We start from the raw sequence: 24182 nt of genomic DNA, 5'->3' as shown, positions 1-24182 counted from the left end.
ACAAAGTACGATTAGACAAGATAATGTAATCATTTTTATTAATATGTCCCATCATTTTTATTAATATGTCCCTAGGCAATAGGAACACCAGTTCCACATACCATCTAAGGGGACATGTGATTTTTCTAATTTCCTTTGAATGAATTCTTGATCACATAATAATTCAAATTGGCAGCAATTCACAGAATAAAAGGGCCAAAAATGTTTTTTTTATGAAAAGAAACATGCATGTAGATGAGAAATTTAGTAAAAAAAAATTAAAAAGCAACATAAAGTATGAATTTAAAATGTACTTTGAAAAATTTGGCTTTAAAGAACTATGTGGTTACAATAGAAAGAACTATGTGGTTACAATAGCGCCAATTTTCCCAAAGCAATCAATTCAGCTCTTTAACCTACCTAGAATTTGATTCACGAAGACGGCTATGCTGAACCACAGAAGTTGCTGGACTGATATTAGGAGTAGCGCAGCGAGATGTGCTCAGATCACACTGATCCAGTAATTTGAGTAGCTCCTCTTCAGTCGGACCACCTACATCTTAGGAAAACATACATCACTATAATCACTTATGTCAAAAGCCTACCCTGTGCCAAACACCTTTCCATATGGAACCTACCCTTATCCTCACTCTTGTTAACCATATCCATGGCAGTGGTCAGATCCCACATCTGAATGCTGCCATTTGTGTGTCCCGTGAACAAGTAGCGCCTTGGCCTTGAGCCCATCCTACTGGAGCCCTCACATTCTCTCACTGTAAATGAGGATATTGTAGTACAGTCAACAGCTTGGATCTCACAGATTCTGCAAAAGATATTGTACAGTTGTAAACCATGAGGAACAAATTACATTTTATAATTCAGATTTTTAAATTAATTGTCTCTTTGCAAAGTTACAGTTGACTCTTCCACACATATAAAACAGATTTAAAGGAGTCAAAGAGAGTCAATGGGAATAAAATTCAAGCCTTGTATTCTCCAATATATTAATACTCAACTTTTTCAAAGCACTTTTATAGCTATCTTCATTGATTTTTTTCATAAAAGATAAAAGAACCTGACAAAGAGCAATTATCCACATTTGACAAATGAGGAGACCAAGCAATAATGTCAGTAAATGATGTCCCAAAGCCATAGAAGGGTTAACAGAATTGTACTTGATTGAAACATTTATCCCAGCCTACTTCAAAACAAAGGTGAGGAGGCTTATTTAAAAAAAAAAAGATTATTAACAATTAGTGCCAGGCAAATGCAAGGTCCGAAAATAAAGGAGGAAGAGGAAAAACAACTCATATTAATGTGAAAAACATAGGAACAGAATATGAAGCTTAGCTGAGCTTCCTAGCAGGCAGGGAAAAGGATGGTGGAGGGTAAGGGGGGAGTTCATTCCTGCAATGCCCACATATAGCGAGTGACAGAGCCCATCCCAGTCTCATTCCCAATCTCAAGGCAAAAGCTAGTATTTCACCATTGAGTATGAGGTTTGCTACAATTACTTTTGCAGATATTATTTATCAGATTAATAAATTTGCCCTTTATTAAGTGCTAGGATTCTTCTTTAAAAATCATAAATGGTTGCTGAACTGTCAAATGTTTTTTCTGTGTTTATCAAGATGATCACGTTTCTATTTTTGTTAATGTAGTTATTTTTCAATATCTGTGAATTGACAAAATATTTTTAAAAATCTAGATTCCTGTTTCTGTTTAAAACTACAGTCAGCCCTCCATAATGTGGAACCCACAGACACAGAGGGCTGACTGTACTACACCAGTTTATATAAGGGACTTAAGTATCAGGGGATTGTGGTATCCACCTGCAGGGGGAAGTCCTGGATAAAGATGTCCCTCTGTAAATATTAATTAAGAAAACAGTTGCGACAGCCTCATGCAAATCAATGACGCTAAAACATGCCCTCACATCATACACAAAAATAAACTCAAAATGGCTTAAAGACCTTAAAAATAAGACATGATACCATCACATTCCTAGAAGAGAACACAAGCTAATAAGCATTCTCTAGCATAATTCGTACCAATGTTTTCTGAAGTCAGTCTCCCAAGGCAAATAGAAATAAAAGCAAAAATAAATAAATGGGATCTAATCAAACTTACAAGCTTTAGTACAGTAAAGGAAACCATAAACAAAATGAAAACACAACCTACAAACTGGGAGAAAACATTTGCAAATGATGTGACCAACAAGGGCTTAATTTCCAAAATATACAAACAGCTCATACAACTTAATACAAAAAAACAACCCAATCAAAAAATGGGCAGAAGACCAAAAAGGGAACCCTCCTACACTGATGGCAGGAATGTAAATTGGTGCAGCCACTATGGAGAACAGTATGGAGGTTCCTTAAACTAAAAACAGAGTTGCCATATGATCCAGCAATCCTACTCCTGGGCATATATCCAGACAAAACTCTAATTCAAAAAGATACAAGCACCTCTATTTCACAGCATCACTATTCACAATAGCCAAGACATGGAAACAACCTAAATGTCCATCGACAGTTGAATGGATAAAGAAGATACCTGTATACAATGGAATACTACTCAGCCATAAAAAAATGAAATAATGCCATTTGTACCAACATGGATGGACACAGAGATTATCATACTAAGTGAAGTCAAAGACAAATCTCATGTATCACTTTTATGTGGAATCTAAAATATGACACAAATGAACTTATTTATGAACTAGAAACAGGCATAGAGAACAGACTTGTGGTTGCCAAGGGAGAGGAGGGATGGATTGGGAGTTTGGGATTAGCAGATGCAAACTATTATATACAGGGTGGATAAACAAGGTCCCACTGTATAGCACAGGGAACTATAGTCAGGATCCTGTGACAAACCATAGTGGAAAAGAACATGAAAAAGAATATAAGGGCCTAGACTTTAAATGAGAGAAAAAAACATTTCCAACCTGGCTCCTTGGCTTATACTATCTTTACAACTATAGCTTTCCCTCTGGAATCATAAACTTAAAAACTATATAAAACTTGTTTTATCATGCAGAAATTGTAGTTGATTACAACACTCTGCTATTGTTGGAAGTGACAGAACCATACTTAGGGACAGAACAACACTGGAGAGGACATGAGCACTGAAGAAGAATGTGAAAGACTACATTGTTAGAGAACGCTGTTGTAACAGCAGCTTCAAACCATTGGGCAGCTTCTTCACCCAACACGTACACCAACACGAAAGTGCAGGGACGCATTTCTCCAGATACAAATTTGGCCTGTAACTACACTGTAGCTTCCTAATAACATTTTCTTAAAAAAAAAAAAAGTTTAGAACACAAAAATCATTTTCTGGAATCAATTCATTTAACAATCACTGATGACTACATGCAATGAACTTTGATGGAAAGAAAATTTATCTCAAAGACTTTATCATTAAAATATTAAGAAATCAGCGATCACATGCTGAAGATAATAGAGAAATTATTTAAAATGTCACTAGCATTAGTAACATTGATATAAAAATTTGTAACCTACTTAGTAACTACTAATAGGAATTTTACTTTTTTCACTTCCTTGACATGCAAAAAATTTTGTTCTTAAAGAGGAGAAATGTTACAGCACAATATGTTTGAGGCTGTAAATAATAATTTTAAGTGAAGTAAGATTTTAGTCAAATGAAAAAGAGGAAACTAACTCCTACTGAGCATCAATTATAGTCAGGGACTATGCAAGGTATTTTGCATGTTTTTCACTCAGTGAAATCTTGGCAAGGTAGTTAAACTTTAAAAGAAACTGAGGCTCACAGAAACAAAGTAAGTTAAGTTGAATTTACATAGCTAGTAAGAGGAAGTGCCGAAATTAGAATTTCACTTGTCTACCATCCAATTCACTGTGTATCTGTTCTACTATCATATCACTAGTCCTCCGTAAAAGTCCACAGCAGTGAAATCATAAGTAGATTGTAGAGAATAAGCACTAAGTATACTATATTAATTTTAAGTTAAAATGACCACAAGATAAAGAATAGACGTCTCTCTCAAAGATCTGTTTCTGATACCACTATTTATCAGTGTCAAATGACTTAACATGGTTTGCAAGACAAATGTGACTTCTGAATATAATATCTTTACAGTAAAGTGTTACCTCTTCCCAGTAGATGAGAGTCTTACAAACAGTTTGTTAGTGATGGGAACAACTTTCTGGATAAACACCTGTTGATCATCTCGCTCTCCAAAAGGCCCTTGGGTCAGAAAACAAAATGGCAAAAGTTAATTAAAACTTAACAGGTTTCATTTAAAAAAGGAACATTAATTTTGAAAAACAAAGAATTCTTCATGCCTGTCATTGTGGCATTGCATTCCACGTCAAAATCAGACACAAAATGCAACACTACAAGTAGTTCATCTTGCATCAGAAATTTTTTTAAAAAATAACTCAAAATGGATCAGAGACCTAAATGTAAGACCAGACACTATAAAACTCTTACAGGAAAACACAGGAAGAACACACTTTGACATAAATCACAGCAAGATCTTTTTTGATCCACCTCCTAGAGTGATGGAAATAAAAAATAAATAAATAAACAAGTGGGATCTAATGAAACAAAAGCTTTTGCACAGCAAAGGAAACTACAAACATGGACGAAAAGACAATCCTCAGAATGGGAGAAAACATTTGCAAACAAATCAACGGACAAAGGATTAATCTCCAAAATATATAAACAGCTCATGCAGTTCAATATTAAAAAAAAAAACCCAATCCAAAAGTTGGCTGAACACCTAAACAGACCTTTCTCCAAAGAAGACATACAGATGGCCAAAAAGCACATGAAAAGCTGCTCAACATCACTAATTATTAGAGAAATGCAAATCAAAACTACAGTCAGGTATCACCTCACACCAGTTAGGATGGGCATCATCAGAAAATCTACAAACAACAAATGCTGGAGAGGGTGTGCATAACAGGGAACCCTCTTGCACTGTTGGTGGGAATGTAAACTGATACACCCACTATGGAGAACAGTATGGAGGTTCCTTAAAAAACTACGAATAGAACTACCATACGACCCAGCAATCCTGCTACTGGGCATATACCCAGAAAAAAACATAATTCAAAAAGACACATGCACCCCATTGTTCATTGCAGCACTATTTACAATAGCCAGGTCATGGAAGAAACCTAAATGTCCATCAACAGACGAATGGATAGAGAAGATGTGGTACATATATACAATGGTATATTACTCAGCCATTAAAAGGAAGGAAATTGGGTCATTTGTAGAGATGTGGATGGACCCAGAGACTGTCATACAGAGTGAAGTAAATCAGAAGAGGAAAACAAATATCATATATTAATGCATTTATGTGGAACCTAGAAAAATGGTACAGATGAACCTGTTTGCAGGGCAGAAATTGATACACAGATGTGGAAAACAAACATATGGACACCAAGGGGGGAAAGAGGTGAGGGGGTGCTGGTGTGATGAATTGAGAGATTGGGATTGACATATATACGCTAATAAGTATAAAATGGATAATAACCTGCTGGGGGGTCATTCAAGATGGCAGAGGAGTAAGACGTGGAGATCACCCTCCTCCCCACAAATACGTGAGGAATACATCTACATGTGGAACAACCCCTACAGAACACCTACTGAATGCTAGCAGAAGACCTCAGACTTACCAAAAGGCAAGAAACTCCCCACGTACCTGGGTATGGCAAAAGAAAAAAGAAAAAACAGAGACAAAAGAATAGGGACGGGACCTGCACCAGTGGGAAGGAGCCGTGAAGGAGGAAAGGTTTCCACACACTAGGAAGCCCCTTCGCAGGCGGAAACTGCGCATGGCAGAGGGGGGAAGCTTCGGAGCCACAGAGGAGAGCACAGCAACAGGGGTGCGGAGGGCAAAGCGGAGAGATTCCTGCACAGAGGATCAGTGCCGACCAGCACTCACCAGCCTGAGAGGCTTGTCTGCTCGCCCGCCGGGGCAGGCAGGGGCTGGAAGCTGAGGCTCGGGCTTCGGTCAGATCCCAGGGAGAGGAATGGGGTTGACAGCGTGAACACAGCCTGCAGGGGGTTAGTGCACCACGGCTAGCCAGGAGGGAGTCTGGGAAAAAGTCTGGAGCTGCCAAAGAGGCAAGAGGTTTTTTCTTGCCTCTTTGTTTCCTGGTGCGCAAGGAGAGGGGATTAACAGCGCCGCCTAAATGAGCTCCAGAAACGGGTGTGAGCCGTGGCTATCAGCGTGGAAACCAGAGACGGGCGTGAAATGCTAAGGCTGCTGCTGCAGCCACCAAGAAGCCTGTGTGCGAGCACAGGTCACTATACACGCCTCCCCTAACGGGAGCCTGCGCAGCCCGCCACTGCCAGCGTCCCATGCTGCAGGGACAACTTCTCCGGGAGAACACACGGCATGCCTCAGGCTGGTGCAATGTCACGCTAGCCTCTGCTGCCACAGGCTTGCCCCACACTCCATACCCCTCCCTCCCCACGGCCTGAGTGAGCCAGAGCCTCCAAATCAGCTGCTCCTTTAACCCCGTCCTGTCTGAGCGAAGAACAGACGCCCTCAGGCGACCTACATGCAGAGGCAGGGCCAAATCCAAAGCCGAACCCCAGGAGCTGTTCGAACAAAGAAGAGAAAGGGAAACATCTCCCAGCAGCCTCAGGAACAGCAGATTAAATCTCCACAATCAATGTGATGTACCCTGCATCTGTGGAATACCCGAATAGACGACGAATCATCACAAAATGAGGGGGTGGACTTTGGGAGCAACGATATATATTTTTTCCCTTTTTCTCTTTTTCTGACTGTGTATGTGTAAGCTTCTGTGTGTGATTTTGTCTGTATAGCTTTGCTTTTACCATTTGTGCTAGGGTTCTGTCTGTCCTTTTACGTATTTATTTTTTTAGTATAGTTTTTAGCGCTTCTTATCATTGGTGGATTTCTGTTTTGGTTTGGCTGCTCTCTTCTTTCTGTTTTTTTAAATTACTTTTTCATTTTTTAAATTTTTAATCATTTTTTAAAATAACTTTATTTTATTTTGTTTATTTATTTATTTTCTTTCTTTTTTTCCTTCCTTTTATTCTGAGCCATGTAGATGACAGGGTCTTGGTGCTCTGGTCAGGTGTCAGGCCTGTGCCTATAAGATGGGAGAGCCGAGTTCCAGACAGTGGTCCACCAGAGACCTCCCGGCTCCATGTACTATCTAATGGCGAACATCTCCCAGAGATCTCCGTCTCAACGCCAAGACCCAGCTCCACTCAACGACCTACAAGCTACAGTGCAGGACACCCTATACCAAACAACTAGCAAAACAGGAACACAACCCCACCCACTAGCAGAAAGGCTGCCTAAAATCAAAGTAAGGTCACAGACACCACAAAACACACGAACGGATGCGGACCTGCCCACCAGAAAGACAAGATCCAGCCTCACCCACCAGAACACAGGCACTAGTCCCCTCCACCAGGAAGCCTACACAACCCACTGAAACAACCTTTGCCACTGGGGACAGACACCAAAAACAGGAACTACGAACCTACAGCCTGCGAAAAGGAGACCCGAAACACAGTGAGTTAAGCAAAATGAGAAGACAGAGAAACACACAGCAGATGAAGAAGGTAAAAACCCACCAGACCAAACAAATGAAGAGGAAATAGGCAGTCTCCCTGAAGAAGAATTCAGAATAATGATAGTAAAGATGATCCAAAATCTTGTAAACAGAAGAACTAAAGAGCAAACAAACAATGATGAACAACACAATAAATGAAATTAAAAATTCTCTAGAAGGAAACAATAGCAGAATAACTGAGGTAGATATTCCAGATAAGTTACCTGAAAGATAAAATTGTGGAAATAACTACTGCAGAGCAGAATAAAGAAAGAAGAATGAAAAGAATTGAGGGCAGTCTCACAGACCTCTGGGACAACATTAAATGCACCAACATTCAAATTATAGAGGTCCTAGAAGAATAAGAGGAAAAGAAAGGGACTGAGAAAATATTTGAACAGATTATAGTTGAAAACTTCCCTAATATGGGAAAGGAAATAGTTAATCAAGTCCAGGAAGCACAAAGAGTCCCATACAGGATAAATGCAAGGAGAAACATACAAAGACACATATTAATCAAACTATCAAAAATTAAATACAAAGAAAAAATATTAAAAGCAGCAAGGGGAAAACAACAAATAACATACAAGGCAATCCCCATAAGGTTAACAGCTGATCTTTCAGCAGAAACTCTGCAAGCCAGAAGGGACTGGCAGGACATATTTAAAGTGATGAAAGGGAAAAACCTACAATGAAGATCACTCTACCCAGCAAGGATCTCATTCAGATTCAATGGAAAATTAAAACCTTTACAGACAAGCAAAAGCTAAGAGAATTCAGCACCACCAAACCAGCTTTTCAACAAATGCTAAAGGAACTTCTCTAGGCAGGAAACAGAAGAGAAGGAAAAGATCTACAATAACACACCCAAAACAATTAAGAAAATGGTAATAGGAACATACATATCGATAATTAACTTAAACGTAAATGGATTAAATGCTCCAACCAAAAGACTTAGACTGGCTGAATGGATACAAAAACAAGACCCATATATGTGCTGTCTACAAGAGACCCACTACAGACCTAAGGACGCATACAGACTGAAAGTGAGGGTTTGGAAAAAGACATTCCACGCAAATGGAAATCAAAAGAAAGCTGGAGTAGCAATTCTCGTATCAGACAAAATAGACTTTACAACAAAGACTATTATAAGAGACAAAGAAGGACACTACATAATGATAAAGGGATCAATCCAAGAAGAAAATATAACAATGGTAAATATTTATGCACCCAACATAGGAGCACCTCAATACATAAGGCAAATACTAACAGCCATAAAAGGGGAAATTGACAGTAACACAATCATAGTAGGGGACTTTAGCACCCCACTTTCACCAATGGACAGATCATCAAAATGAAAATAAATAAGGAAACACAAGCTTTAAATGATACATGAAATAAGATGGACTTAACTGATCTTTACAGGACATTCCATCCAAAAACAACAGAATACACTTTCCTCTCAAGTGCTCATGGAACATTCTCAAGGATAGATCATACCCTGGCTCACAAATCAAGCCTTGGTAAATTTAAGAAAACTGAAATTTTATCAAGTATCTTTTCCGACCACAACACTATGAGACTAGATATCAATTACAGGAAAAAATCTGAAAGAAATACAAACACATGGAGGCTAAATAACACACTACTTAATAACCAAGAGATCACTGAAGAAATCAAAGAGGAAATCAAAAACTACCAGGAAACAAATGACAATGAAAACACGGCGACCCAAAACATATTGGATGCAGCAAAAGCAGTTCTAAGAGGAAAGTTTATAGCAATACAATCCTACCTTAAGAAACAAGAAACATCTCAAATAAACAACCTAACCTTACACCTAAAACAATTATAGAAAGAAGAACAAAAAAACCCCTAAGTTAGCAGAAGGAAAGAAATCATAAATATCAGATCAGAAATAAGTGAAAAAGAAATGAAGGAAACAATAGCAAAGATCAAAAAAACTAAAACCTGGTTCTTTGAGAAGATGAACAAAATTGATAAACCATCAGCCAGACTCATGAAGCAAAAAAGGGAGAAGCCTCAAATCAGTACAATTAGAAATGAAAAAGAAGTAACAACTGACACTGCAGAAATACAAAGGATCATGAGAGATTACTACAGGCAACTATATGCCAATAAAATGGACAACCTGGAAGAATTGGACAAATTCTTAGAAAAGCACAACCAGGAAGAAACAGAAAATATAAACAGACGAATCACAAGCACTGAAATTGAAACTGTGATTAAAAACTATCCAACAAACAAAAGCCCAGGACCAGATGGCTTCACAGGCAAATTCTATCAAACATTTAGAGACAAGCTAACATCTACCGTTCTCAAACTCTTCCAAAATATAGCAGAGGGAGGAACACTCCCAAACTCATTCTACGAGGCCACCATCAACCAGATACCAAAAACAGACAAAGATGTCACAAAGAAAACTACAGGCCAATATCACGGATGAACATAGATACAGAAATCCTCAACAAAATACTAGCAAACAGAATCCAACAACACATTAAAAGGATCATACACCATGATCGAGTGTGGTTTATCACAGGAATGCAAGGATTCTTCAATATAACAAACCAATTAATGTGATACACCACATTAACAAACTGAAGAATAAAAACCACATGGTATCTCAATAGATGCAGAGAAAGCTTTCAACAAAATTCAACACCCATTTATGATAAAAACCCTCCAGAAAGTAGGCATAGAGGGAACTTACCTCAATATAATAAAGGCCGTATATGACAAACCCACAGCTAACATCGTCCTCAATGGTGAAAAACAGAAACCATTTCCACTAAGATCAGGAACAAGACAAGGTTGCCCACTCTCACCACTATTATTCAACATTGTTTTGGAAGTTTTTGCCACAGCAATCAGAGAATAAAAAGCAATAAAAGGATTCCAAATCAGAAAAGAAGAAGTAAAGCTGTCACTTTTTACAGATGACATGATACTATACATAGAGAATCCTAAAGATGCTACCAGAAAACTACTAGAGCTAATCAATGAATTTGGTAAAGTAGCAGGATACAAAATTAATGCACAGAAATCTCTTGAATTCCTATATACTAATGATGAAAAATCTGAAACAAAATTAAGGGAATACTACCATTTACCACTGCAACAAAAAGAATAAATTATCTAGGAATAAATCTACCTAAGGAGACCAAAGACCTGTATGCAGAAAACTATAAGACACTGATGAAAGAAATTAAAGATGATATAAAAAGATGGAGAGATATACCATGTTCTTGGATTGGAAGAATCAACATTGTAAAAATGACTATACTACCCAAAGCAATCTAGGGATTCAATGCAATCCCTATCAAACTACCACTGGCATTTTTCACAGAAGTAGAACAAAAAACTTCACAATTTGTAATGAAAACACAGAAGACCATGAATAGCCAAAGCAATCTTGAGAAAGAAAAACGGAGCTGGAGCAATCAGGCTCCCTGACTTCAGACTATATTACAAAGCTACAGTAATGAAGACAATATGGTACTGGCACAAAAAAAAGAAATATAAATCAATGGAACAGGATAGAAAGCCCAGAGATAAACCCATACACATATGGTCACCTTATCTTTGATAAAGGAGGCAAGACTATACAATGGAGAAAAGACAGCCTTTTCAATAAGTGGTGCTGGGAAAACTGGACAGCTACATGTAAAGAATGAAACTAGAACACTCCCTAACACCATACACAAAGATAAACTCAAAATGGATTAAAAACCTAAGTGTAAGGCCAGACACTATAAAACTCGTAGAGGAAAACATAGGCAGAACACTCTATGACATAAATCACAGCAAGATCCTTTTGGACTCACCTCCTCGAGAAATGTAAATAAAAACAAAAAGAAAGAAATGGGACCTAATGAAACTTAAAAGCTTTTGCACAGCAAAGGAAACCATAAACAAGACGAAAAGACAACCCTCAGGGCTTCCCTGGCGGTGCAGTGGTTGAGAGTCCGCCTGCCAATGCAGGGAAACGGGTTCATGCCCTGATCCGGGAAGCCCCCACATGCCGCAGAGTGGGTAGGCCCGTGAGCCATGGCCGCTGAGTCTGCGCATCCGGAGCCTGTGCTCCGCAATGGGAGAGGCCACAACAGTGAGAGGCCTGCGTACCGCAAAAAAAAAAAAAAAAAAAAAAGACAACCCTCAGAATGGGAGAAAATATTTGCAAATGAAGCAACTGACAAAGGATTAATCTCCAAAATTTACAAGCAGCTCATGCAGCTCAATATCAAAAAAACAAACAACCCCATCCAAAAATGGGCAGAAGACCTAAATAGACATTTCTCCAAAGAAGATATACAGATTCCCAACAAACACATGAAAGGACGGTCAAAGTCATTAATCATTAGAGAAATGCAAATCAAAACCACAATGAGTTATCACCTCACACCAGTCAGAATGGCCATCATGAAAATCTACAAATAAATGCTGGAGAGGGTGTGGAGAAAAGGGAACCCTCTTGCACTGTTGGTGGGAATGTAAATTGGTACAGCCACTATGGAGAACTGCATGGAGGTTCCTTAAAAAACCAAAAACAGAACTACCATATGACCCAGCAATCCCACTACTGGGCATATACCCTGAGAAAACCATAATTCATAAAGAGTCATGTACCACAATGTTCATTGCAGCTCTATTTTCAATAACCAGGACATGGAAGGAACCTAAGTGTCCATCAACAGATGAATGGATAAAGAAGATGTGGCACATATACACAATGGAATATTACTCAGCCATAAAAAGAAACTAAATTGAGTTATTTGTAGTGAGGTGGATGGACCTAGAGTCTGTCATACAGAGTGAAGTAAGTCAGAAAGAGAAAAACGAATACCGTATGCTAACACATATATATGGAAACTAAAAAACAAACAAACAAAACTGGTTATGAAGAACCTAGGGGCAGGACAGGAATAAAGACGCAGACCTACTACAGAATGTACTTAAGGATATGGGAAGGGAGAAGGGTAAGCTGGGACAAAGTGAGAGAGTGGCATGGACATATATACACTACCAAATGTAAAATTGATAGCTAGTGGGAAGCAGCAGCATAGCACAGGGAGATCAGTTTGGTGCATTTTGACCACCTAGAGGGGTGGGATAGGGAAGGTGGGAGGGAGGGACACCCAAGAGGGAAGAGATTTGGAGATATATGTATATGTATAGCTGATTCACTTTGTTATAAAGCAAAAACTAACATACCACTGTAAAGCAATTATACTCCAATAAAGATGTTAAAAAAAACCTGCTGTATAAAAAAATAATTCAAAAATTCATAAAAATTTTTATATAACTTTTCAAAATTATATTTTATGCACTAAGACTGTAAAAACTGAAGGCAATAATTTGCTTGAGACTATACATTAAGAGTACTAGAAGGAGACCTGTTAAAATAGAAGCTCTACATTTACTATCTTTCAGAATGTGCTCAGTTTCTTATCACTTCAAGAAAGGGATGTATAAATGGAGTTACTTTATGTATTGATGTTACTTTTTTTGAAAACTTAACTTGCAAAATCTTAAAAAATAAAGTACAACTTCATTAAATACAATTTCATTTATCAGAGCCTGTTGTACCCTTCAAGGATTTCAATCTAAAAGGTAAATTCAATTATTTTTACTTTATTGTACTTGGCAAGGTAGGAAAATGGCTCATATGTTTTAGAAAGAATGTGAACAATATAAAGTGTTTTTATGCAAAACTTACACATAAAATGTTAATAATTCTTTCCCAATACTCATTAGCTAAATATCAACTCATCATTCACAAAAAGTATGTGATGTACAACACATTTTTTAAAGATAGTATATCCCAAGTTATCTTATGTGAATCATACCTAATTTATAAACAGAATAACACTCTTATTAGTTAGCAAATACTTACGCTTACTATGTACCACACTACATGCTTTACAAATCACTCATTTGAATCATCATAACAACCACATAAAGGATGCACTATTATCATCTCCATTTTACAAACGAGGAAAGTAAGGCACCAACAGGTTAGTTAACCAAAGATCTCTTAAGTTCTACTTGATGGAACTGGAATCCAAACCCAAGCTGTCTGGCTTTTCACTAAGCTATGCAGTTGCTCAATTCCTGCACAACTCTCTGAAGTCTAATTCTATTGAAATGAAAAGACAGTCCTCACTCAATAACCCATAAACAAAGTCAAAATATTGACGACGGGTGAAATAACTAGGAAAGAGGATTACGGGACTATATCTTCCCTCCCCCTCAAACTTTATTACTGATGTGAGATTCTCACATAACTTCATACCTTAAGTAATTATCCATACCTCCCCTCTTATAGTTTCCCCAACACTTTTGCCCAAATTAGCACCTTTCCTTCAGAGAACACAAAAAAATATCCTTACATCTCTGTTATCTTCAACGGGGGAGAAAGGAAGAGGACTCAAAAATATGACCTTTGAATGTACTCACCTTCTAACTAGCTCCATTTCTTTCTGGCACAGCTGTTTCCAGTATCTGTTACTCCATTCCCCTTTACCATCTACACTCCACCCCTACCACCCCCACTGACACTGGACTTTCTATTCTGTTCCACTAGTCTACATGTCTACCTCTTAGGATATTTTTTTTAAACGAAACTATGAACAGAAAAGAAAAAACATCTCCCTGGCCCTTTTAAACATTTTACATATGACTGTCTTAAGTAATTTACAGGGCTGCTTCTAAATATCTTTTATTCACATTACACATGTGCTCCCTGATCTGACGCCTGCCTATCTACCTAGTCTCATGTCCTACTATTCTCAGCTACATACCAACAATTAATGACGTTCTTGACATTTGCCAAACCTGCCAGGTTCTATTGGCCTCTATCCTTTTAACATGCTGCTTTCCCTTCCAGGAATGTCCCTGTCCTAGAACTTACACCTTCACATCTCAGTTCAAACTCCTAGCATCACCCCCTGCCGCCTCTCTCAGTTCCAACATTAAGACCTCTGTGAAGTGCTCTGCCTGAACATTGGTTTCTGTCAAAGTTAAGTGGGGATAAGATCTACCCCATAAAATTGTCCAAAAGATTAAATGTGAGTGTATGCTACAACACCCAGCACACAGACTAGCACTCTCTCCTGGGGGCTTTCCGCCCTATGCACTTGAGCAGTGTGCAAAATACAATCGTTTGCTTTTTATTCCCACCGCTCACTATAGTGTAAGTCGATGTTCACTGCAATTTTTTAGATTTCTAATGCCTGGAGCAAAAGTACACAATATCTGTTGATGCTACACCTTTAACTTACACTATGTTATATGTCAATTATATCTCAATAAAGCTGGAAAAAAAATGTTCAAATAAAACTTTCAGTGCCTATCATCACACTGGGAACTGGAATCGCACAGCAACTGATAAAAGTGACAACACTGAGCAGTTCTCTTTCTAAAAATACTAAGACTGTGGTACTACAATTCTCTTCAGAAGCTTACATTTCTTAAAGATAACTATTTTTGAAATCTTTACTGTGGGAGCAAATATCCTGATGGACATACATTTAATAGTTTCATGCATAACAATTCTGATCCACTCCTCGTTTTCCATCAGTGCTATAATTTCTGCTTATACAAGATGATCTACAAGGTGCATTAGTTCTTTCAAACAGATCCTTGAGGAAAATGATCTACCTCCATGAAGACTGTTTGTGTGTATGTATGGTGTAGGGAGAAATTGATTTGTTATAACTAACTTTATATACCCTTTGCTGAAATCAGTAGAGACATCCTACACTGTTTACTAATGGATGCCATCAAAACCACTCTCAGTATGTAAGAACACCAGCCCTTTTCCAGCTTCAAATCTATTTTCAGGTTAATTATTAGCAACGAAGGAAAAAAGTATTTCAAGTTTCAAATGTGTACAGCCATTATGGCTTTTAATTATAAACAAAAGTGGTTAGCATTTGGAGATAATATCACTTAAATCAGGAAATGCTAGTAAGATAAAAAATGTGCTCTCAACTTTTATTTATTTTGGGCTGCACTGGGTCTTCATTGTTGCGCGTGGGCTTCCTCTAGTTGCGGCGAGCGGGGGCTACTCTTTGTTGCGGTGCACAGGTTTCTCACTGCGGTGGCTTCTGTTGTGGCAGAGCACAGGCTCTAGGCCTGTGGGCTTCAGTAGTTGTGGTGCACGGGCTTAGTTGCTCCACGGCATGTGGGTTCTTCCCGGACCAGGGCTCGAACCCATGTCCCCTGCATTGGCAGGCGGATTCTTAACCACCGCGCTACCACGAAAGTCCTCAACTTTTTAAACAATGAAAAATGATGCTATAATACAGATTTTCCTCAACTTATGATGGGGTTATGTCCCGATAAATTACTCCTAAATTGAAAATATCCTAAGCCAAAAATGCATTTAGGGGGGCTTCTCTGGTGGCGCAGTGGTTGAGAGTCCGCCTGCCGATGCAGGGGACACGGGTTCGTGTCCCGGTCCGGGAAGATCCCACATGCCGCGGAGTGGCTGGGCCCGTGAGCCATGGCCGCTGAGCCTGCGCGTCTGGAGCCTGTGCTCCTGAACGGGAGAGGCCGCAACAGTGAGAGGCCCGCGTACCGCAAAAAAAAAAAAAAAAAAAAAAAAATGCATTTAGTACACCTAAGCTACCAAACATCATAGCTTACCCTAGCCTACCTTAAGTGTGCTCAGAACACTCACATTAGCCTACAGTTGGGCAAAATCATCTAATACGGAGTCCATTTTATAGTAAAGTATTGAATATCTCATGTAATGTACTGAATACTGAAAGTGAAAAAGAGAATGGCTATGTGGGTACAGACTGATTCTAAGCACATCACTTGTTTACCTTTGTGGTCACGTGGCTGCCTGGGAACTTTGGCCTGCTGCTTCCGCCTGTCACCACGAGAGAATATGGTACCACATATCCCTAGCCCGGGAAAAGTTCAAAATTCAAAGTACTGTTTCTATTAAATGTGTATCACTTTTGTACCTTCATAAAGTCAAAAAAAATGTATATTTTGTGGCTTTATAGAACTTAATCAGAAAAAGATTAAACTTCTGTTTTAAATGAGTTTCAAAGTGAAAATGAAAAACTTATATTTAAAACTCCTTTTTAGGTTTCTACTACAGATAATATACTTCTTCAGCATTGCCTACACAGTACTTAAAAATGTCCCCCCAAAAGATCTAGCTCACCTATGTCGTTTCCAGAGGAATAGCTTCCATGGCTTTCTGTCTCCTCCAGGGACAGTATCTTGAACGATGCTAGAGGAGTAGAACCTGGCTGAGTAGAGATCATTCCTCTGAATCGTGTTACCGTCCATGTCCGGACATGATTATTATCTGCACAGACTAGGAGAGAAAGAGAGCACACAACAGTTGTTAATAAATATAGATTATGAGAGCACCAACAAAATCACCTTTATAAACATATTTTAACTTTTTTCACTATAATTTACAGAAAACAGATCGTAGCACATTTTGAGTGGCAAGCAGCTTACTTATCTTAAAATTACACTTAATCTGTACCTAGCCAACAAAAATGAGATAACTGAATATGGTTTACCTTGCTGCAAATATAAGGTATATAAGTAAAATCTATGGATCCTTATAAAAGTAGCCTGTAGGGTATGAATTTAGAGAAGGTTAAAAAAAATGTGTATGTAAGAGAGAAGATGCTGAATATTTTTCTGTTCTGTGGCTAAACTCCATTGTAAACAAGTTGCCTAGTTTATTTTTTCCAACCATATAAATTGTTTCTGCTTATGTTACTCCAATATTAAACAACCAAGATCAGGAGCTACTGAGAATTTACTGGCACAAATAACATTTGTCAAGAAGCTTATAGGAACCAGTTATTTATTGCTCATTCACAGTTGCATCAAGAAAAATTAAGATTTCAATACTAAAGCTCAGAATTATTTTTATATGAGAGTCTGCATTTAAAAAACATATTCCAATTAGCTTTATTTTTTCACGGTAATATTAAGTGGGTATATATTGAGATATCTCCTAACAAGTAATCTATTTCTGCTGTTTTTTCTGTCTGAATAGATACTCTGCTAAAAACTGTAAACCAAAAAAATGATATCATTAATGTAAGAACTGTACTTTTGTGGCGTGCCTTAATAAAAAATGTATTAATTTGCCATTTATTATGAACTCATCAGTATCTACTAGGAAAGTATCCAAAACTTCTTATATGCACACAACATTTCCTACTGGATAAAATGTCACAGTTGCATATTTTAAACAAAACTTCAGAAATTTAATTTTGGCAGACAGCAATAAGAATAAAAAGTGTACATATGTTACTTATACAACAAAATTCTCAGTTCTCAGGATGCCAGTTTTCTGGTGAAAAAGAAGACATTTACTTCTAGGCTACTGAATCAGCTTCATGGGAAATAATTTCCTAATTTCATTATTAAGCTTACTAGGATTCAGAAAAATAACAAATACTTCTAGCTGACTCAAAAATGCAACTATGGGATTGACATATATACACTAATATGTATAAAGTAGATAATAAGAACCTGCTGTATAAAAAATAAAATTCAAAAAATAATGCAATTATGCAATTTTGTTAGTATTAATCATTATCTAACATTTCAAACCTACATGAAATACTTGTTGTTAAAATGCAAATTTAACTACGTAGCTCTTTGACATCACATCCAACAATAACATCATTACCATCAAAATAATATCAACTGCTACTGAGTATGGCATTGTCATTTAAACATCAAAACAATCTTGCAAAGAAATAGTCTATTTTCTCACGGGACCAAATTACCTCATTTTATACAACATTTATTCGTAAGGACTATGCTAAGTGCTGAGAATAGGGTGGAGAACAAAAGCTTCTGCTGCTGTTGAAACTTACTATATTCTAGAAGAGGGAAAGAGATGATAAATAAGAAACAAAGTGATAAGTCTGTGAAGAAAACAAATCAACATACTGATAGCAGAAAGTGCCTGTTAGACAGAGGGCTGGCTAGTTTAGACAGGGTGGCCAAGGAGGCCTCACTGAGGAGGTATTTGAAATGGGACCTGAATGTCAAGGAGAGACAGCGAAACAACCATCTAAGAAAGAAGATGTCAAATGAAAAGAACAAGTGCAAAGTTTCTAAGGCAATTTAAGAAATAGAAAAGCCAATGAGTTAGGTATCATGAGCAGTAAGAAAAGTGACATGGGAGGCGTGGTGAGCAGGTGAGCAGGATCCGGAACAGGAAGAGCCGTATTAATCTGTTCATTCTGTTCATTCTATAAACAGAAAGAAGCCATCGGAAATCAGATCTGCTTTGCATTTCTTTTTTTTTAAAAATAAATTTTATTTATTTATTTATTTATTTTTGGCTGTATTGGGTCTTCGTTGCTCTGTGTGGACTTTCTCTAGTTGCAGTGAGCAGGGGCTACTCTTCGTTGCGGTGCACGGGCTTCTCATTGCGGTGGCTTCTCTTGTCGCAGAGCACGGGCTCTAGGTACACAGGCTCAGTAGTTGTGGCTCGCGGGTTCTAGAGCACAGGCTCAGTAGCTGTGGCACACACGGGCTTAGTTGCTCCACGGCATGTGGGATTTTTCTGGACCAGGGCTCGAATCCGTGCCCCCTGCATTGGCAGGCGGATTCTTAACCACTGCGCCACCAGGGAAGTCCTGCTTTGCATTTCTAAAGATATTTCTGGCTGCTGTGTGGAACATGTACCATAGGGAGCCAAGACAGAAACAGGGAAAGAATGGAGTAACCTAGGGGAGAAATGCTGATTTGAGCTAAGGGGCTGGCAGCAATGGACATAAAGTGAAGTAATCAGACTTGTGATGTATGTTGAAGCAGAGAAACGGGACCTACTGATGTATTACACGTTATGTGGAGGGCAGGGGGAGGCGGGTGCAGTGAGAAAAAGGGAAGAATCAAGTGTGATTCCTAGATTTTCAGCTTGGGTAAATGAGTAGTGATATTGTATACTAAGATGGCTTTTGAGACAGAAATCAAAAGTACTATTTTATCTAGGTTAATTTAGAGATGCCTATTAAACATACAACCAAATACTAAGCACAAGCACTGGATATACAATTTGGAACTCTGTGGATGGTCACAGGTGAAGGGCAAGTCTGGGAGTCACTGGCATGTAGATAATAATATTCAAATCACCAGGGAAAGTACAGACAAAGAATGGAAAATCTAGAAAGAGATCTGAGGCAATCCAACACTTAGTAACTGGGCAAAAGAGGAGGAACCAGCCATATACAGAGTGAGAAAAACTCCTCAGCGAGGCAGATATTAGATGAGTACTGCTCTATGAAAGATTAAAAAAGAGACTGTTTCAGAAAGGCATAATTACATCCAAAACAATGAGACATTCAATAAAAGCATATTCATCCATCCATCCATCCATTCATATATGGACAAGGTATTTCAGCTCCATTTGGTGTTTAATTAGTGAAAGATGCAGCATCTTTTTATATTAGGTAGTCTTCATATAAACAAAGCTGATGCATGAAAAGGATGTTTATAAAAATTTAAGTTAGGCAGGAGCTAATCTACAAAAGATTTAATGCAAGATTGTTTTAAAAAAGCAAACTACTGATAAACCTGACTCAATTCAATTTTCATCAACGCTTTCAGAAATCATCTATCATAGACATTGAATCTCATGATGGAATTTTACTTTGTGATCATTTTATTTTGTGTCAGGCTAATTTTGCTTGAAAATCTGTAACTAATTTTTTAAGTATCAAATTAGTATCTAAATGTTAGAAACATATATGACTATGAAGAACAACAAACCCACAAATGTTATTTTCTTCACATCTCTTTACACATTTTACTAATTTTTAACAGTAGTTGATGTTAGACTACTAACATTCTACTAACTTTAGCATTAAACCTTAAGACAACACAACCAAATTTATATTATATTCATACTTGAAAAATTTCTCTAATAAAACATTCTTCAACAGGATTATGATAAATATTCTGAAGTAAAATATGCCATAAGAACCAAATATTAAAATAGAGAGTAAATAAAAGATATGATGCCTTCTAAATTTATGTATACTACAACCAGACAATATCAAAGAAACCTCAGAAGACAATCATAGTATTTCTTCAGTTATTAAACTTTTCTACCACTTTTTCTGGTGTGTTTTTCTTACATAAAACACTGCTTTTATATTCTTTTAATTTGTAGGAGTCTAAAAAATAACACCCAAGGCAAGGTTTTACATGACATGAGGTAGACCTCCTTACCAGTACTAATAAAATCACTTTACCTGATACAAGATGCTTCTCTGAGAGCATGATTTTTGTGACGGGACTTCGGTGAACTGTGAAGGTCTGAAAAAGCTGAGGGCCTGACCCAACCGTCTCTGGGTGCTGCACAATTACTCGTACTGCTCCAGAGCTCGTACCATAGGCAATCTCAATCCAGTTACCACTGACACCTAACCAAAATCAAAAATTGAAAGGTGATATAATAGAAGACAATAAAAAGAAAGCTGCCCTTGCAAAGTGTTCCCTGTGATAGAAGAGGCAGAGCTGGATTCAGCACTTGTTATCAGCCCCAAATCCAGCTCAGCAAAGAAATCTTAAGACTTCTCTGACCATCTTAAATTCATTCTTTCCTTTACAAATCTTTTCCTAACACTCACTCCAATATAGAATTGTTCACTCTCTCCCTTGTACTATGTATTAGGTTCTATCAGAGCAACTGTAACACCCCAATTCTCTATTTCCATGTCTATCTACCTCTACTCTTTATTGATAAGAGACTGAATCATAATCATTTTTTAATCTATATCACCTTACAGAGTGCCTGAGACATAGTAGGTACTCATTAAATGTTTAAGGAATAAATCTGACATGCTAAGAACACCACTGACACAACACAGTATTCCTAAAGCAATACTCCATATTATTTCTAGCCTCAAATGACCATCTGTTTTACTTCTGCCACAATATTGAATCTTCTCTTTGAATAATCAAGTAATCCATGTACTATTCAACAGTTTCAAAACTGTTATAACTATGGGAAAATATATCCATTCCATTGCTTACATCACATTTACCTATGTTGTTCTCTTCTAATTATATACAACTAGCTCATGACGTCAGGTTCATCTGTGGCTTTTTTTTCAAACAAGTGCCCAGATTCCATCATATATTTAAGACAGAATGGAGTTCAGTGACCTACATTCCTTAAAAGCGTCACAGAGAACCTCTTAGCTTTGATAGCTGTTCTTTCTGATTCACGTGAAAATACTGGAATCGAAGGAAAAGTGCATGCTATGGAAAACACTTCTCAAAACTTAAAAGGCAACTCCATTCTTGTGTCTTAAAAGAAGACACTGCCACCACAAAAGAAGTTTTATTCTCCCGTTTTAATTAGACTGGGGCCGGGGAGGGGAGCATATCTCATTCTAGAGCAGGGGTCAGCAAACTTTCTATAAAAAGCAAATAGTTTAAACTTTGCATGCCACACTGTCTCTGTACAGCCACTCGACTCTGTCACAGTTGCAGAAAAGCAGCCAAAGACAATACATAAAACTATTAATAAAAAGAGCATGGTTTGCTGACCTCTGTTCTGTAGCAACATAGTTTAAATCCTACAATTTCAATCAAAATCATCTGTGCACACCAGAATCTTTCTTTCTTTCATACCGAAGATAATGATTTATTACAATGCATTCAATGAAATGATTACACAAGTAACGTATTCAAACTATTAATATTACTAGCCACATGTAAGTATTTCCTAGAATTCCTTTCATTACAGATAAATTTTGAATTTCCCATTTATGTTTATCTTTCACTCTAGAATATAAAAATTCTTAATAATTTACAGAGCTAGTTTGTTAATTTCATTGCAATGGCCTTTGAAAAAGCAATAAGTTATGGATACTGAGGTTTTCCAAAACTTAAATTTAAAATTTCCCAGAGAAATTTTCAATAGAGATTAAAAGTCTAAAAGCTTTCGTTGTTGTTATTGTTGTGAAAAAAAAATAAAGCTCTTAATTCCAAAATGAAATCAGCTGTCATAGGAAGGTAAATGTGCAGATAAGTTTAACAAATAATTTTAGTTATTATTATAATAGTAGGGCTTAACAATACAATTCACAAGAGGGAAAGTTCTAACTTCCCACCTCAGATTATGTTTACTGGTCATGTCTGACTTCAGTATAAAACCAAACATAAACTTTAGACTCTAAGAGATGAAATCCTCAGCACTGCAGTTCACCAAAACAAAGGGCCAGATTAGTGTTACAATAAACCAACGAATAAACATACATTATCAAAAGAACTTCAACAATTTATAATAATTTTTCTATGCACTAACTTGTTTTGGGTGTGAGGTAAACACTCAGAGCAGTAATAGCATCATTTGAAGGATCATGATAAAGTTCAGTTACAAGAAGATCGTTATCCTTCATTCGCAAAGGGAACTTCTGCATATCTAAAAAATAAAAAAAAATTAAATAGCATTAAAATAAATAGTGAATCTATTTAAAACTAAAAAAGGTAATATTTTCTCGTTCTCATTTTAAAAATCATACTAAATAGGACCATACTAAGTGTCTGACCACTTACCTATATAATATATTGATCCATTGTTACATCCCAGGAGAAGGAACGACCCAGCAGTGTCATAACTAGTTATAGGAACAACGTCTTGAACCTGATGTAGTGAGAATATTGTTAGATGTCAGTTATTAATTACAATCTATATTTTCTGCTCAATTTCCTCAAAATTTTTGAGTCTTTTAATAAAAAGGATACTAATATCCGATTTAAGTAGGGCTTAGAAAATACTTTCTTTACACACACACACACACACACGCACACCTCCAAGGGGAACTCTGACCTTTTAAAGCTTTTCTAAAAAATTTTTTATTTCCAACAGCAGCACTTTCCTTTCAGAATTTACTCATTTCCTTTTTCTGCACATGACTGTGAGGTCACAGCACACTTTAGGACTGGAAAACCAAGTCTGACCAGGCCCCTTTCTCCCTTGTCTCTCTCATAGAAGAGATGAAATGACCTGCCCAGAATCAGAACTAGAAAACAGATCAACCGATTTCTAGATAGCACTAGCTCCCTTGGTAGTTCATTACCATTTCTTTGAAAAGGTAGTCTTCTCTACTTTCATATTCCCCACTAAATACTTCACGTCTATTTCCTAGGAAATGGCCAAACAAGTTCTCAAATGCTTTTATTTTTTCAAGTACTAGAATTAAAAAAAATCAGTTTTCCAAGCAAATCAGTCTAGTTACAAATTAATGAATGCCTATGTGTGCGCCAAGAGAAAAGCAAAGGGCATGATTTTTACTATAAAACAAAACGAAAAACAAACAAAAAGTGTTATTGTACTGGCGATGAGATCAAACTGAATCATCCCTATGTACAGCCAGGCCAGACATGCATGTGAAAGTTTACACACAACATTTAAATGAAACACTTTTTATGTACCAGATATTATCCAGGTGAACAAGTACTGGAATGGATAAGGGATGTGAAATATCACTTTTGCTCTGTAGAAGCTTAGAAACTTGTGGGCAAGAAAGAAAAATAAAGACAATTATAATGTGATAAGCACAT

The 24182-nt window shown here is 37.3% G+C and overlaps 1 protein-coding gene across 2 annotated transcripts in view; it reads right to left on the bottom strand.

Moving 5' to 3' along the window:
• The window catches only part of KCTD3 (potassium channel tetramerization domain containing 3), a 74926-nt gene that overhangs the window by 6567 nt on the left and 44177 nt on the right, over window positions 1-24182 (bottom strand). For both annotated transcript variants that reach the window (XM_060296236.1, XM_030868296.2), the window contains exons 11-17: window positions 23175-23262; window positions 22924-23040; window positions 20861-21031; window positions 16783-16938; window positions 4116-4212; window positions 618-802; window positions 400-538 (exon numbers count right to left, since the gene is read on the bottom strand). In XM_060296236.1, coding sequence (XP_060152219.1) covers window positions 400-538; window positions 618-802; window positions 4116-4212; window positions 16783-16938; window positions 20861-21031; window positions 22924-23040; window positions 23175-23262 — 953 coding nt within the window. The remainder of the gene's footprint in view (window positions 1-399; window positions 539-617; window positions 803-4115; window positions 4213-16782; window positions 16939-20860; window positions 21032-22923; window positions 23041-23174; window positions 23263-24182) is intronic.

Source organism: Globicephala melas, chromosome 1, assembly GCF_963455315.2.
Source record: "Globicephala melas chromosome 1, mGloMel1.2, whole genome shotgun sequence".
In the NCBI taxonomy this organism is placed as follows: Eukaryota; Metazoa; Chordata; class Mammalia; order Artiodactyla; family Delphinidae; genus Globicephala; species Globicephala melas.
This window is presented reverse-complemented; position numbering and strand designations above follow the sequence as displayed.